At 45.1% G+C, this 18149-nt stretch overlaps 1 protein-coding gene across 1 annotated transcript in view; it reads left to right on the plus strand.

Moving 5' to 3' along the window:
- LOC140731052 (protein spinster-like) overlaps positions 1 to 3827 on the plus strand; it is a 38688-nt gene extending 34861 nt beyond the window's left edge. Inside the window, exon 9 of the mRNA XM_073052267.1 lies at positions 2266 to 3827. Within this exon, the coding sequence (XP_072908368.1) occupies positions 2266 to 2414 (149 nt within the window). The 3' untranslated portion in view covers positions 2415 to 3827. The remainder of the gene's footprint in view (positions 1 to 2265) is intronic.
- The last annotated feature ends 14322 nt before the right edge of the window (positions 3828 to 18149 follow it).

Here is an 18149-nt window from a genome sequence, read left to right on the forward strand (position 1 = left end):
TGTATCCACTCCCACCACCGCTGCTGGCAGTGCATTCCACGCACCCACCACGCTCCGTGTGAAAAACTTACCCCAGACATTCCCTTGGTACCTTAAAGCCATGCCCCCTCGCGTTAGCCATTTCAGCCCTGGGAAGAAGCCTCTGGCTATCCACACAACCAATGCCCCTCATCATCTTGTACACCTCTGTCAGGTCACCTCTCATCCTCTGTCACTCCAAGGAGAAAAGGCCAAGTTCACTCAAGCTATTCTCATAAGGTACACCCTCCAATCCAGGCAACATCCTGGTAAATCTCCTCTGCACTCTCTCTATAGTATCCACATCCCTCCTGTAGTGAGGTGACCAGAACTGAGCACATCCATCTTTGTCTTTCTCCTCTCTCTGTTTGAAGCTTCCAGCAGTGCTACACTACTCCTAGCTCTGTAACCTCCTTAACTACATCTTTCATTTTCTTAACCCTACATCCACCTTATCTGTGTAAATCCTTCAATCGTTGCTCCTTTCACGTACAGGAAACTGACTAGGCATAAATAGATCTTTTATAGGCTAGCCAGATGTAATTATGAGGACTGGTATTGGGGTCTCAGCTGTTTACAAATTGTATTATCAACTTGGCTGAAGCCATCAACAGAATAGTTGCTGATAACACAATGATAAGGAAGTAGTTTGTGAAGAGGATGAGAGAAGGAGTCTACAGAGGGATATAGATCGATTAGGTGAATGGGCAAAGATCCAACAAATGGAGCATAAGGTTGGAAGATGTGGAATTGTCATTTTAGTTGGGGAAAATAAAAAAGAAGCATGATATAAAAGTTGAAAGGTCTGTGATCTGTGGATGCAGTTTAAGTGCTTGATTCACAGGAGGCTGGTCTGCAGGAAGGGGGTTAACAGATTCCTGAGGGGTCTTGACCAAGTTGATATACACAGAATGTTTCCTGGTGTGGGAGAGTCTGGGACTAGAGGTCACTGTTCAAACTATCGGTTGCCCATTCAAGGCAGAGATGAGTTGATAGATTTTCTCTGAGAGTTATGAGTCTCTGGGACTCTCTTTCTCAACAGGTAGTAGATGTGGGTCTTGAGTATTTTATGGCAGAATTGGATCATTATTTGATAAGCAAAGTGGTGATAGGGTACTGGGGAAGGTGGGATACAGAGTTGAGGTTGCAGTCAGGCCATCAGTCTTAAGGTCAGACTTTATTCAGTCTTCTTATTCCAGAACACTTGAGGATCAAGCTATTCATGCTCCTAATCTGTACATTCACATAATTCCCTACCTAACCAGCCATTCTACTCTAATTCTGCAGCCTCATTCAGTCTTGCAAACATTGGATATAACTGGGCTTTCCCCATGTGCTATCTCTTTTAAGTTGCTCCACCAATGATGGTGGTTACCGTTCACTGGAGATCACTTCCTGTACTCCCCTACCTTTGCACCTTGCTCTCGTCCTTTAATATGCTACTTAAACTCTACCTCTTTGGCCATAGTTCAGATTCCTTGGTGGTGCTAAATTTTATTTGATACTTGCTCTTGTAAACAGCCTTAGGATATACCATACTGTGAAAAGCTGTTATGTAAGTGTGAATTAGAAATGAGGGCTTGGATAATGAGGCATCATTATTGTGGGCATCCTACTGCGCATTACAGCTGGTGAAGTACTTGTGACAAAAAGCACTGGAAGCACGGAACAAGTCAAGTGGCTTCTGTGAAAAGAGAAAACAGTTAATTCTTCAGGTCAAGGACTTTTCATCAGAACTGGGAAGACAGCCCAACACAGTGTTGACTTACTTCCATTGTCTTCACTACTGTGCCTTTTTCTTTGTCCAGGGACCTCACCGCAGGTCTGCAGACACATCTTCACATCTCTAGAGTTCTCAATCCACCAGTCCCGTTCCCTTTGGTCGGTTACTTACTCTTGAGTTATTCATTGCTAACTACCAACAGGACATTGAATACTTTGATTATCTATTGTATCTTTCCCTAACTTTAACAAACGGTGACTGATCTGAAACTTTAACTCAGCTTCTTTTTCAATAGATGCTGCCTGCTCTCTGACTGTTTGTAGAATTTATTGATCTTCTTTCCGATTTCCAGCAGGTTTTTGATTTTTTTATATTTTTGCAGTGTGGTCTCTGTTGTAGTCCAGGGTACCACCTCCTTTGACCAAACTCACCCAAAGTTATTGTGTAGCTGTTTTGCTGTACAATTTCTCCAAATGCTCGGTGCAGATCTATGTTGATACTGAGTGGCTATGTTTTTCTTTCAGGGTCCTTGCTTTTCCTCCTTTCCCTCGTTATAATCCGCTGGGAACAGAAGAAGGCCTCTGAGGAGGAATTGCGCCCACTGCTGGGATTTGAGAGGGTGGTCTTTGAACATGGATCTATGAGGGAGCTGGAGCATCATGACGACAGCTGATAATTTTCCTGGAGGAATACACTATCAGACCCTGCCTCAAGGAATGGACTTCTTGGGGGGTTGTGTGCAGGGGTCAGCGTAGTTGTTTGGGGGAGGGGAGAATTAGCCTAATGCACCGTGAACTCAGTCTGAGATGCTGCAGCGTGAATCATACAGCACAAAAACAGGCCCTTCGGCCCACTATGAAGATCCCCTGCTATCTGGGAAGATGCAAATTAATGTAATGTTATGTTCAGAAATGATTGCGTTATCGGTGCAGTAATTATTTGGAAATCTGGAACAAGCTTCAAATTTCCAGAGAGCATTTTCTGTAACAGACACAGTAGATTACCAGCCCAAGGTCAATAACACCTGGCTCTTTCAGTCTGTTCTTTGTGTTTGCTGCTATCTGTGGTATTTTCTGTATTTGCATCTCCCCATCTCCCTGCTTGCCCGTGGTTCTCAGTTCCCGATGGCGGGTTGGTGCAGCGGTTAGTGCTGCTTCCTTCCAGCTTCAGGTAACCTGGCTTCGATCCTGGATCGGCGGCTGGGGTGCAGTGTGTCCGGAGTTTGCCCACTCTCCCTGTGTGTTTTTCTGCCTCCCACCTCCCTACAATGAGCTGGTAGGCTATTTTGTAAAGCTCCAGTGATCTAAGCACAGTTCTGACCATGAATACTGTCTGTGAGAAGTTTGCATGGTCTCCCTATGACTGTGTGGAGTTCCTCTGGTTTCGTCCTATATCCTGCGGTTTGGTGAGTGGCTCCTCGCATGCGGGTCAGTGGTAGAATCTGTAGAGGAGTGGGCGGGAGTATGGGGAACATAAAATGTAAATGGATGCCCTGTTGGTCAGCGTAACCATGATGGGCTGAAGGGCCGGTTTCTGTGCTGGGCGATCTATGATTTAATTTGTTACTATAGATTATCCCTTGAGTTTGCAGAAAGAATCAAGAGAGAGTGAGTTTTCAGCTCCAGGGGAATCAGGAGAGGAAGAGTGGGCTGTGATCACCCTGCCAAATGTAATAAGTGAGCTTTTAGCTGATAAAGGTCATCGCTGAACAGCAACAATGCTTCTCTGCACCGAATGTTCCCGTCCAAGTGAGGGAAAGTGCTGGAGTTATCTGCTGTTGTGTCTGCTGCCTGCGTAAAAAAATCAGTTTTCCTGAATTTTATTGTTTGACTTGGACCTCAAATATTAAACTTGTTTTGCTGGCTCTGTCATAAGTGGCCACTCAGACCTGTCCCCTGTGTGTTGTAGTCATTAGCTGAATGAGTTGAAATCACTTGTTGAATGATCTCATATGGCTCACGCGAGTAAAACAAACTGAGACGGTCTGACAGTCAGACTCTGCAGGATCAGATTTATTATCGCTGACTTTATGACGTGAATTTTGTTGTTCTGCAGCGACGGTACAGTGCAAAGATATAATATTACTATAAACTACAAAATAAATAAATTGTGCAAACAAAGAGAATGATGACTTAGTATTCATGGGTTCACGGACTGTTCAGCAATCTGACGGCAGAGGGGATGGAGCTATATCTGAATTGTTGAGTGTGCGCCTTCACGCTTCTACACTCTTCCCCCATGGGAGTAATGAGAAGAGTGCATGTCCTGGATGGTGAGGGTCCTTAGTGCTGGATTCCGCCTTCTTAAGGCATTGCATCTTGAAGATGTCCTCGATGGAGGGGAGACTTGTGCCTACGATGGAGCTGGCCGAGTTTCTTGTGATCCTGTACGCTGGAGTCTCCATTCCAGGATGCTCTGCGCTGTGTAATATGGGACAGAATCAGCATTGGGCTCGACTAGGCCAGCACTCCCTGTGCTCGCTTGTGTTCTTGTGTGTGTATATACATACTCAATCACTCCTTACCCATATGTGTGTGAACTGGGTGTGGGTGCACACGTGTGTGTGTGTTGTGTGTGAACTTGGCAGTGTTTCATATTCCACCCTCTGCTCTGGGCAGTCCTGCTGTGGTGCCCTGGCTGAGGGTGGGTATGTGGGCAGGGTAGGTGGGTGGGTGAGTGTTCTTGCAGCGGATGGGTGGAGTTTTAAAGGAGCTTCTTGGCTGTCCTTTCCGATCCTGCCACTGCCACATGGAAGACCCAATCTAGTGCTCGGTTACCCCTCAGTATCTGGAAGGCCAGAACAGGGAAACAGCTGGTTGAAAGGACAGGTCATGATATACGCTATCACTGGCCGGCAGTCCGGCATTGACTCGTACTGCCCGGCACAGTTTGGCTCTAATCCAGACAAAGCAGCTCATAGGACCACGGAGAAAGATTGAATACCATTAACAGGCACTGGTCTGTACTGAGCAGCACAATCACTGACCGGCTCCAGCATCAGCCATCACCGTTGACGGAGACAGATTGGCACTGACCAGCAAAGAGAGCCACGCTGATCACACTTCACAGGCTGTGGCTGCCATCGGCCATGGGCACTAGAGACCTTTGCTTGGCACTGAACAACCCTGGCCAGGATGGTTACTAACTGACAACAATGAGGGGCTCTGACTGATTTTTGGCACAGATAGCAGAGCTGCTGCCTCACAGAACATAGAACACAGAAATCTACAGCACATTTCAGGCCCTTCGGCCCACAATGTTGTGCCGACCATGTAACCTACTCAAGAAACTGCCTAGAATTTCCCTAGCGCACGGCCCTCTATATTTCTGATCTCCTAAGAGGCTCCTAAAAGACCCTATTGAATCTGAGTCCACCGCCCCCGCCGGCAGTGCATTCCACGCACCCACCACCCGGTTCAGACCTGACCTTGGGTGTGCTGTCTGTGTGGAGTTTGCACGCTCTCCCTGTGACCACACGGGTTTACTCTAGCTGCTCCGGTTTCCCCTAGCATCCCTGTGTAGTGCAGGTTGGTAGGTTAATTGGCCATTGGAAGTTAAATGAGTATGCAGGTGTGAATCTGGGGGAAGTTCATGAGAAAGCTTCAAAAAGGCGGCATCCATCATTGAGGACCCCCATCACCCAGGGCGTGCTCTCTTCTCATTGCTGCCCTCAAGGAGGAGGTGCAGGAACCTCAAAACACACTCACGACATTTCAGGAACAGTTTCTTCCCCTCCACTGTCAGATTTCTGAACGGACAGGTATTTTTCCCACTCTTTTTTTGATGTGTGCTTATTGTAGTTTATAGTTATTATTATGTATTACAATGTACCGCTGCCGCAACACGACACATTTCACGACATGTGCCAGTGATATGAAACCCGATTCTGATTCTGAAATGTGGATTATTAAAATTGTGATTGAGGGAGGATGAGTGAAAGTGGATGGCTGATGGTGAGCATGGATTGTGTGGGTTGAGGGGCCTAAGTCCGTGCTCTGTGCCTCTGCCTCTGACTCTAATCCAGGGTTTCCAATCTGGGGTCCACAGATGCTTAATGGTATTGATCCATGGCATTAAAAAAAGTTTGTCTAATCTAATCATCCTCATTATTGACCAATGATTGGGTGAAGAAAACATTTACTTTTAATTTATTTACAATGTTTGGTCATTGTCAGAAGTCCAGCATTTATTACTCAGTACAGCACAGTACAGGACCTTCACCCCATGATGCACTGCTGCCCTTTTGGCCTACTCCATGTTCAATCTAATTCTGCCATGGACAGTCCCAAGCTCCACTGCGAAAGGAGGAGGGTTGGGCATGGGGCTCACAAGCCCATCCCGTAAAATTCCAGTTGTACAGAAATACCTAAAGAAGCTCCAAAGGCCTCATCTCTAGGAGAGGAAGGATCTTCACCTGGAAGACTGAAAATGGGTTACTGATTGGGTGCAACTTGAAAGACTTAGCCTGGTACAGGAAACTCTAGCGAGTTACTGTTGGCAACCTATGCTCCAGTAGGGGGATGGCCTTAAGAAGAAGATCAATCTAATATTTCTCTCCCACATAGCCCTCCATTTTTCTTTCATCCATATCCCTATCTATGAGTCTCCTGTGTCCCTAATCTATCTGCCTCTACCACCATACCTGGCAGTGCATTCCTCACACCACCACTCTGTTTTAAAAAAAAAACTACCTCTGATATCTCCTATAATTTCCTCCTATTATCTTACAATTATTTCCTCTCATATTAGCCATTTCCACCCTGGGAAAAAGGTGCTGGCTGTCCACTCTATCAATGCCTCTCATCATCTTACACACCTCTATCAAGTCACCTCTCATCCTCCTTCGCTCCAAAGAGAAAAACCTGAGCTGGCTCAAACTTTGCTCTTAAGACAAGCTCTCTAATACAGGCAACATCCTAAACATCTCCTCTACACCCTTTCTAAAGCTTCCACATCCTGCCTAAAACAAGGAAACCAGAACTTAATGTACATCTTACCGATAGTAAGGAAATTAGAACTTAATATGATCTAACCAGAGTTTTATAGAGCTGCAACATTATCTCAGGTCCCAAATACCCAGGTGAAGTTCACATCCATAGTTTAGGAGATATTCCTGTACAAATTTGCTTGTAACAATTTTCAGTTTGTCCCACTTATTGTGAATATATTGATGGTGAGCTATTTTCTTGAACCGTTACAGATTATGCCGTGAAACTGTCCCACAGTTGTGTGTTCCAGCAGTCTTACCCACTGATGAAGGAACACCAAAATATTTCCAAGTTAGGAACTTGAGGGAAGATTGGTTGGCAGGTTGTGGGAGAAAGCCGAGACTGAGAACATTCTCCCCTGGAGTTAGAGGCATTCCGTGGAGCAGTAACTGACCTTGGATCAATCAATACCAGGGCGAGGTGGCTGGTTACAAGCTGTCAGCTCTGCTTCACTCCACCATTATCAGATTATTAGTCTGATAACGGTGGGATTACCTCACTTCACCCTCTTTATCCCCAATTAGCAATCAGTTAATACACCAGCTCTTGCTGTTGCATCCTTTGGCGTAAATCCAGCCCAAATTCTCTGCTATCTCTCCATCGTTGCTTGACTGAAGTTGAAGCTTCAGTGCCTCATTGGTAAGAGAAGCATGTGACTGAGTGGCACAGGGCAGGAAAGGCCTGCTCTGTGTAATACTGGGCGACATTAAACGGGAACGCCAATTCTATCCTGGCTGTGCCAAGCCGAAAGTCTCCAGGTCCTCACTGGTCTTTGTTGTACAGGAGTACATAGAGCAGGAAAATCAGGACCTCACCTTGGCTTGCAACACAAGGATCAGCCACGTGATTTTGTCTTGTTTGAAAACCTTCTTGGTGTATTTTGCTCTGACTTCCTCCATGATTAAACCTGCTCTGTGGACTAAATTGACAGAATCTGCATAATCCTGAGAATTACAAATTCAGGGATTTAGTCTTTGGATTAAAGATCAGATGATCTCATCCAACAATAGAGTCAGGCAGCGGATGGACACTCGGACATTGGTCAAAGAGCGAAGCTCCCGGACACTCCACAAACACTTGGACGGTGGCTTGAGGACTGTCCACATCCCTGTTACTCTTTGGACATTCGGGCATTGGCCAGAGGACAGAAGAGTCCTTGAAATCTTAGGGCTGATGTCAGGTTGTGCAACAGAACATTGGCATTATCCAGCTTTCTGAAATTTGTGGCTGATTGATCACCGAAAGTCTTGGCTGCAGTCATGAAAGCTGGACGCTCTGAATAACAGATTACATTCCTAATACATTGGACAAATTGGAAGTTACCAGAAACAGATTTGTGCAGGAAAACCCCCTAAACTCTGGATGTAATCCTCAGCCAAGTATTCAGGATTGGAATCGACTCAAGTGGTGTCAATGGTCAGTCAACAGACTCTACTACATGGTTCTTTGCTCTTGCTGACTATGGTGGACTGGTGTCCCAGAGGTAAGACTCTTCTGTTTTCCCACTCTCATACTTTCTCCTCTCTCTCTCTCACTCTCCCCCACTCTTTTCTATCTTACTCTTTTTCTATTTCTCTCTACAAAGGGTGATTGATAAGTTTGTGGCTTAAGGTAGAAGGAGTCAATTTTAGAAAACTTAGCACATTTATTTTTCAACATAGTCCCCTCCTACATTTACACACTTAGTCCAGCGGTCGTGGAGCTTGGACCTCCAGAAAGTGCCCACAGCAGGGGTGATTGATAAGTTTGTGGCCTAAGGTAGAAGGAGGTGAGTTATACAGCTCTCGTTACAGGCACATGCAGTTCAACTCTTTGAGTGATTATGCAGAAAGTTTGAAGTTAATAACGCATTTCCTTCTACCTTAGGCCATGAACTTATCATTCACCCAGATGAGTTATTAACTGATGAGTTATTAACTTCAAACTTTCTGCATAATCACTCAGTTGAACTGCATGTGCATGTAACGAGAGCTGTATAACTCATCTTCTACCGTAGGCCACGAACTTCTCAATCACCCCTGCTGTGGACACTTTCTGGAGGTACAAGCTCCACGACCACTGGACTAAGTGTGTAAATGTAGGAGGGGACTATGTTGAAAAATAAATGTGCTAGGCTTTCTAAAATTGACTCCTTCTACCTTAGGCCATGAACTTATCAATCACCCCCCTTTCTATTTCTCTCTTTTGTCTTGCTCTCTCTATATCTCTATCATTTACACTTTCTCTCTGTCTCATTTTCTTCCCCCCTCTCCCCCTCCCCCTCTCTCTTTATCTCTCTTGTTGTTGCTGAGTGATTGGATTTCTGGGTGCTATCTCTGTGTCTACACTATTATCATCAGATCTATACATCAGGCAGACTGCCTTGTACCTCTAAAAGATACCAGCCGTGACTCAGCCTGTAGCATCTCACGATAAGCAAACAGGTTACTGGTTCAAGTCTCCTGTTGCCGGTGGAACATTGTACTCTTGGAGAGGTGTTTGTGAGCAAGTGCAGTACTGAAGGAGGAGCAGCAATGGTGGCAGGGCTGTCTTTCAGATGAAAAGGTAACATGTCTGCCCTTTTAGCTAAGTGTAATGGCACCGCTCGAAGAAAAGCAGAATTCTTTTGTTCTAACTCTGCCTGTTACTGAAATATTGAGTAGGAAGGGGATTATTTTTAAATAGGTTTACTGAGATGAGATTTACTTAGGGGGTTTTGTGAAGGATACTTAGAACACTCAAAACGGGCATTATCTGAGGGATTAAATAAAGAGGTTGTTGAGCATTTAATTGGGGATTATTGATCAGGGTAGTCATATTCATAAAATCCAATCTGAGAATCGTTCTAGCTTTTATTCAGTGTGTATTCATAAAAGAACTATGACAAACACAAGAGATTCTACAGATGCTGGAAATCCAGAGTAACACACACAAAATGCTGGAGGAACTCAGCGTCTATAGAGAGAAATAAAGGGTTGATGTTTTGTGCTGAGAGCTTTCATCAGGACTCAGCAACTATTACTTGGGTTCTGGGGATGAAGGGGATGTTATCAAAAGGCTTGTCTGGAAGAGTTAATTGAGGGATTTAGATGAGAGGTTATGTAAAGTGTTTATACAAGGAGACTATTTGTAGGATTTAATTTGGGTTTGTCAAAGAGATTTATCTGACATTTTGTTCAGGGGGTTTGCGAGGGTAGAGTAACTGACATGGAGTTGCCTATCTGCTGTTTCAGTGGGCGGCCTCCAGTGCTACGGCTGCAACCTAAAGACAGGTTCCCAGGAGATGGATGTTGGCTGTTCTAGTCCTGAACCAATGACCTGTTCACCCTCTCACCAAGGCTTCAAGCACAGATTCTGCATCAGGATTGTAAGTGGTGAGTAACCTCTCGGGTAAGAGGCATCAACTATTAAACATTTAAATCCAGTGCATTCCCAGCCTTGGTTTGTATTGGAAGAGTGGGGATCATCCTCAGTAGCAAGAAATAATTCTGGTGAATGTCCCTAGATTCCGGTATCTGCCTCGGTGAACATCAGTACCCAAAAAACAGGTTACCCATGGAACCCACACTCCAGTGGGGGCCAGTGCCCAAAGTACCTGTTTTCCAGTGAGAACGAATACCCATGGAACCTGCACTCCAGTGGGGGCCAGTGCCCATGGAATCCATTTTCCAGAAGGAACCAGGGCCCCTGGAACCCACACTCCAGTGGGAGCCAGTGCCAAGGATCCTGTTTTCCAGCAAGAACAAGTACCCATGGAACCTGCATTCCAGAGGGAGCCAGTGCCCTTGGAGCCCATTTCCCAGTGGGAAAGAGTGGTCACGGAATTCATACTCAACTGGGAATCAGTGGCAATAGAATGCAATCTCCAGTGGAAGCAGAGTCCGTGAATCCATATGATGGTGGAAGCCTGTGAAATCTGAGGCCCAACTGAAGCCACTTCCTGTTTCTCAGTGCTCGTAACTAATTCTTCCTATCTTTGAGAAGTTTGTGACGTGCAACTCACTGGCTATGATGCCCCTGCATTTGTTGAGTGGTGTGTCTCTTTTTCTCAGTGGTGCTGGGGGAGGTCTTGGCAAGTGGCTGTGCCACGGCGCGTCACTGCCAACAGGAGGAGCTCCCCGGTGTCCGCATCCAGTGCTGTACGTCTGACCTGTGTAACCGCTCTGCGAAGACTCGGCTGGCTCTCCCGCTCACCTTCTGCCTCTTCTTCAGCATCGGCACAGCTCACGCTATGGTATGACCCCTGCGGATCCCATCGGCATGGGGTGAGTGTCCTGGGTAACACGTCCAATGGAAGTGCCAGATACTCAACGAGTTCGGTCATGAATAGAAAGAAGGGTCCTGTATTTACGTACAAAGCACCTTTCATGGCCTCATGATATTCTAAAGGGCTTTATAGCCAATGATGTACAGTCGTTGAAAGGCAGTCACTGATGCCATGTAGAACAAGTGATGGTTAACTCTATTTCATTTAGTTATTCTACGAGGGGTGATTGATAAGTTTGCGGCCTAAGGTAGAAGGAGTTAATTTTAGAAAACCTAGCACATTTATTTTTCAACATAGTCCCCTCCTACATTTACACACTTTGTCCAGTGGTCATGGAGCATACGGATCCCTTCTTTGTAGAAGTGGTCCACACCAGGGGTGATTGATAAGTTCGTGGCCTACAGTAGAAGGAGATGAGTTATTAACTGTAAACTTTCTGCATTATCACTCAATGAGTTGAACTGCACGTGCATATAACGAGAGCGTATTGGACCTCCAGGTGGTCCACAGCAGGGGTGATTGATAAGTTCGTGGCCTAAGGTAGAAGGAGATAAGTTATACAGCTCTCATTACATGCACGTACAGTTCAACTCTTTGAGTGAAAATGCAAAGCGTTTGAAGTTAATAACTCATCTCCTTCTACCCTGGACCACGAACTTATCAATCACCCCATGCTGTGGACCACTTCTGGAGGTCCAAGACGCCGACTTCTACAAAGAAGGGATCCGTATGCTCCACGACCGCTGGACTAAGTGTGTAAACGTAGGAAAAATAAATGTAGACATGAGGAAATCTGCAGATGCTGGAAATTCAGGCAACACACAGAAAATGCTGGAGGAATGCAGCAAGTAAAAATAAATGTGCTAGGTTTTCTAAAATTGACTCCTTCAACGTTAGGCCATGAACTTATCAATCACCCCTGGTATGTCAAGATACAGAACGGTAACAGGCCCTCCCAGCCTAATGAGTCTGCAGTGCTCATTGTGAGCACTGAACCTACCGACCCGTTTGTCTTTGAGATGTGGAAGGAAACCGAAGCATGCAGCTGAAATCCAGACGGTCACAGAGAGAACGTACAAACTCTCTACGGGCAGCAGTGGATCCGAACCTGCGTTGCTGATGCTCTAATATGCTACCGTGCACTGGAACTCCAAACAACCACATTGAGTTAATAACCAGATACTTCTACAATGTGGTTTGAGGGTAGACAGGGCATAGGGTATTTGAAGACCTTACAGCATTGCACCTGTGTAATGTAACACCTCTTCATTTCTGTACTGGGGCCGTTGCCCAGGGCTATAGTTTCCAGTCCTCAAGGTGGGCCTTGACCCCACAACCCTGGAAAAAGACCATCGCTTCACTGAACTAGAGCTTCAAAAGAAGGTACCTGCTCTTATTTAATGGGGGATGATACTGAGACACTTACTCCTGTAATATAACCCACGATGAGAAGAAGACATCTCATTAAGTCACTTATGGTTTAAGTACACACAGGAAAACCTTTGGTCATGGATGAAGCCTGCCTGCCGTCAAAGACATACAGTATATACAGAAAGGTGCCAGAAAAGGGCCAGTGACATCATGAAGGATCCCACCCACCCTGCTCATGGACTGTTTGTCCCACTCCCATCAGGAAAGAGACTACGTAGCATCCACGCCAGGACCACCATACTAAAAAAGTAAAGCTGATCAACACCTCCACCCACTAACCCAGCCTCCTCACCCCCAACCACCACTACTTTATCATTTCATGTCAGCGTCACATATGTACAGACACTCCTGTGCCTAGCGACACTTTATGGACATATAATCAATCTACACACAGTGCCTTGTATTCAACTCCCAACCCTTTGTTTACATAAATGAGTATTACAACCAGGGATAGTGATCAATTTAACTGAGAATTTTTATTTGTGAATCGCATGCTCTCTTTTTTCAACAGCAGTGCCCCAAAAAACAGGGAAAATTGTAAAGTATGAAAAACTAAAAATTCAAAAACTGAAATGTCAGCATTTCAAAAGTATTCATCCTTCTTAGTTGAACCACGTCTCACAGCTATCACAGCCAGTAGTCTTCCTGGATAAGTCTCTATTAACCTGCACTGTGATGGAGCAAGATTTGCCCGTTCCTCCTTGGAGAATCACTCAACCTGTGTGAGGTTGGTCGGAGAGCGGCGGTGGCCAGCAATCTTGAGGACTTACCAGAGATGTTCGATCAGGACTCTGACTGGGCCACTCAAGGATGTCGATTTTTGTTTTTCATTTGAAGTCACTCCATGGTTGCTCTGACAGTGTGCTTTGGGTTGTTGTCCTGCTGAAAGATGGAATTCCTCCCCAGTTTAACCTTTCTGGCAGGAGTTAGCAGGTTTTTATCCAGCGTCTCTCTGTATTTAGCAGCATTCATCTTCTCCTGAGTCCTGACCAGATTTCCAGTCGCTGCTGCTGTAAGGAATCCCCACAGCATGACGCTACCTCACCATACTTTACAGTAGTGGCGGTAATACCTGGCTGATGCGCAGTATTAGATTTCCACCACACATACTGCTTAATGTTGAAGCCAAAAACTACCACTTTAGTCTCATCCAACCACAAGACCTTCCTCCATATCTTTACAGATTCTTCTAAGTGATACTTTTTTTTAAAGTCAGGGCTTCTTTCATAAATGCCCTTTTTGTTCAAAGTCTTAAAGATTGTGGAGCCATGAAGTTCATCTCCATTTGCAGCCACTGATTCTGCAGCTCCCTCAGAGTGACTGTTGCTGTCACAGGAGCCTCTCTTACAAGTGCCATTCTTCTCCAGCCATAAGTTAAGAGGAGCGTCCTAACCAAGACAGTGTGGCTGTGATTTCATATTCTTTCCAATTTTTCACAATGGACTGCACTCATCTCCAGGGTATGCTCAGTGCCTTTGAGATGGTCTTGTACCCTTCCCCAGATTTGTCCTTCTCTATTATCATTTCCCTGACTTGTCTTGACTGCCCTTGTGTTGGACGTTACAGAGAGAGGGGGTATTTATTCTTATGAATCCATTGAATAGAGTCAATCCTTCAATTTTCTACATCAATAAATTGGGCAACTTGATAGAGTATTATACGGTATTGATTCTGAGGAAAGTTAGCGTAGGAATTACTTCTTCAGCCTCACAATTTTGGTTTTCAATTTTTAGTAAATTGTTGACAGGGTTTGGATTTTTTTTTCTTTTGATTTGACATGATGCACGATGTTTTGTAGATGAGCTCAAAAAAACTCACTTCAGTATATTTTAAATATAGAAAAAGAGACAGTAAAATGTGAAAGAGGTTGTGGGGGCTGAATACTTTCTCAGGGCACTCTGTATAAGCTATGTTATGTAATTATATTCATTGTGTTTTTTATTCTTACTGTGTTCTTTATCTTATTGTGTTTTTTTGTGCTACGTCAGATCTGGAGTATTAATTATTTCATTCTCCTTTACACTCATGTGCTAGAAATGACATTAAACAATCAGTTTATTTGCCTTATTTGTTCCACCTGTTAGTGAAATGACTGTGCTATACTAGCTATCAGTGAACATGATGACAGGTTTATGGAGTGTCTGTGCTCTGTTTTACAGATCTGTCACTAATCTCTCGAGCTCTGAGAATACTTGGACCACATGAAGTCAATGTTGACAGCGTGTCCACTCTGAGGGAGCCAAGGCCTCAGTGATTTGTTAGTGGCTCACAGTTTCTCCTGATGGTGTTTCTCAAAGTGTCCTGAATCCCTGAATGTAAGATGCTGCCAATAAAGTGAAGATAGTGTCTCGTTCTCCACTCTCCTTCCTGTTTGTGACAGGTGTGGGAGAGGAGGTATTGTCCAGTGCGTCAGAGATGGGCTGAGGGACAAGGTGTGAAATGAGGAGGTGCAGACTTGTACCCATAGCTGTACACAAACACACACAGAGATATATATGTGCATGCACACATAGGTATGCGTATAAATGCAGACACATATAGACAGGTACACATGTAGATAGGCACACACATAGACAGGTACACACAGAAAGATAGATACGCACAGACAGATACACAATTAGACAGGTACACACAGAAAGATAGATACGCACAGACAGATACACAATTAGACAGGTACACACAGAAAGATAGATACGCACAGACAGATACACAATTAGACAGGTACACACAGAAAGATAGATACGCACAGACAGATACACAATTAGACAGGTACACACAGACAGACAGACACACGTAGACAGGTATACACAGGCAGATAGACACACAATGACAGGTCACACAAGCAGATAGAGACACACGTAGACAGGTACCCACAGACAGATAAATACACACACAGACAGACAGAGACACACGTAGACAGGTACCCACAGACAGATAAATACACACACAGACAGACAGAGACACACGTAGACAGGTACCCACAGGCAGATAAATACACACACAGACAGACAGAGACACACGTAGACAGGTACCCACAGACAGATAAATACACACACAGACAGACAGAGACACACGTAGACAGGTACCCACAGGCAGATAAATACACACACAGACAGACAGAGACACACGTAGACAGGTACCCACAGGCAGATAAATACACACACAGACAGACAGAGACACACGTAGACAGGTACCCACAGGCAGATAAATACACACACAGACAGACAGAGACACACGTAGACAGGTACACTTCTTCGGTTGTCCATTGGAATCTGATGATGACGCCCACTCCTTTAACGGTGAGATCTTTGATGACTATACAGTCCTATCCTGGACCCACAAGCTCTATTGCAGGTGGGACATGTATATGTGGTGGTGGTCGTAGTGATGGCAACCATGGCTGCATTTCTCCTGGCTCTCTTCTGCTGTCTTCTGGTTGTTCTTTCCATCTCCAGAATACGAACCCCGTCCCTACGCAGCTGTCGCCAAGTGTTACGGTCAGCAGCACTATAACAGTATAACACTCTGTGGGATAGCTGACATGGGGGCATCCTTATCACGTGTCCCAGCCACTGCAGCTGACGCTGGGTGATCATGGCCTCAATACTTCTGCAGTTGGTCTTTACAAGTATTTCAGTGTGAGGCACCCGCTCACACCAAGTAATTCCCAGGCAGCTTATGTGGACACAGACAGATAGAAACACATACAGGTACATATTGACTGACAGATAGATACACATGTAGATAGGTACACACAGACAGATAGAGACACACGTAGACAGGTATGTACGCACAGACAGACACATGTAGACAGGTATGTACACACACAAAGTATACACACAGACACAGAAGCACACATAGGCCAATTTATATACACAGGCAGATTACGACACACACGCAGTATGAATATATATATTTTGGACAGGCATACTGACACACACACTGAGAGGCACACATAGAGAAGTAAACGTACACACACACACACGCCTATCACATTTCACACATGCACACACAGGAAAAGACAGACAGGTAGACATTTGCAGATGCAAGCAAGCACTTATCCTTGTGGATACACCTAAGACAAATATTCTTATGTACCTAGACAGATATTCCACCTGTACATACATACAGACAGACAGACAGACATACTTTATTGATCCCGAGGGAAACATACCACATACAAGCACCCATACGCAGACATACTTTCCAACTCTGGAACCCCGCCCCACCCTATCACTACCCTCTTGCTCTGTATGTCTCAGCCCATAATGAGCTGGGCCATTGAGAATCTGGGAACAGTTTCCAGGCTTTCCAGAAAATAAGAGAGCGGGACATGAGGTAATGGCTGGTTCTCCTCTTTCCATCCTATGTTCCTGAATTGATGACAAACTTTCTTCCCATGTCTCACTTTTTCCATTCCATTACGTCAAGTGCCTCGACTGTTTCTTGGTATGTACTCTGTCTCAGACCAAAGCTGCAGTCTTTGAACACCTTAAGCTGTTGAAGCGAAGTCCACATTAGTTGAAATAAACACCAAAAGAAATGTGCGTTTAGTCCATCATTCCAGTTCCTTACAACATTCCCATTACTGCCATCAGGGAGGAGGTACAGGATAACACAAGCAGAATGCTGGAGGAGCTCAGCAGGTCCGGCAGCATCTCTGGAAAGGACGAAACAGTTGGCGATTCAGGTGCAGACCCTTCAATGGGGCTAAAATGATGAAGGGTCTCAGCCCAAAGCATCCGTTGTTTATCCCTTTCCGTAGTTGCTGCCTGCTCTGTCGAGTTCCTCTGGATTTCCAGCATCTGCAGATTTTCTTGTGTTTAGGAGGTACAGGAGCCTGAGGACCCACACTCAAACTTTAGGAACAGCTTCTTCTCCTCCGCCATCAAATACCTGAACTGTCCATGAACTCACGGACACTACCTCTCTATTTTGCTTTCTTTTTGCAATATTTATTTATTTTCACACCCTTACTGTAATTTATAGTGTTTTTTATGTATTGCACTACTGTTGCCACAAAATAACAAATTTCAAGTCATATGTCAGTGATAATAAACCTGATTCTGAAGGGGCGGGGTGTGTGAAGTCGGATACACAAAACCTTGTTCATTTACGTCTCACTGTGGTCCCATTTTTCAGAGAGATGATCATTTCAAGCAATAGAAATATGAAGTCATCGGGTCACCAGCACAGAAGCAGCCCTTTGGCCCATCATGTTCCATGCTGATCCATCCCTACCTATACTAATCCCACCTAGCAGTACTTGGCACCAAGCCTTCCCATCTTGTCTTCCCTTCTGTGTCTTGGTGGGTCACGTATTCAACCAGATACTTCTTACAAGTAAACGTATCTGTCTCTGCCAGCCACTCAGGCAGTGTGTTCCACATTCCGAGCATCCTCTGGGTGGAAAAACATTCTTTCTCAGGTCCCCTTTAAAACTCCTGCCTTTCATCCTAAGCCTGCACACTCTAGTTTTTCACAGCTCTCCTATCTACACTACTGATGCCCCTCGTGTGAACCTCTAGCCCATCTCCTCTCAGCCTTCCTTGGCTCCAAGCAAGCCTGCCTTCCTCATTCTCTCCTCATGGACAAAGCGCTGCACGTCGGGCAACATCTGGGTGAATCTCCTGTGCACCCTCTCCCTCTCTACTGCCCGTTATGCTGCTGTAATTTAGGACAGCAATGAAGGTCCTCTTTGCCAGTTGTCAGGACTTCCTCCATCGCGTCAGCAGCTCGGTTT

Source organism: Hemitrygon akajei, chromosome 7, assembly GCF_048418815.1.
Source record: "Hemitrygon akajei chromosome 7, sHemAka1.3, whole genome shotgun sequence".
Taxonomy (NCBI): Eukaryota; Metazoa; Chordata; class Chondrichthyes; order Myliobatiformes; family Dasyatidae; genus Hemitrygon; species Hemitrygon akajei.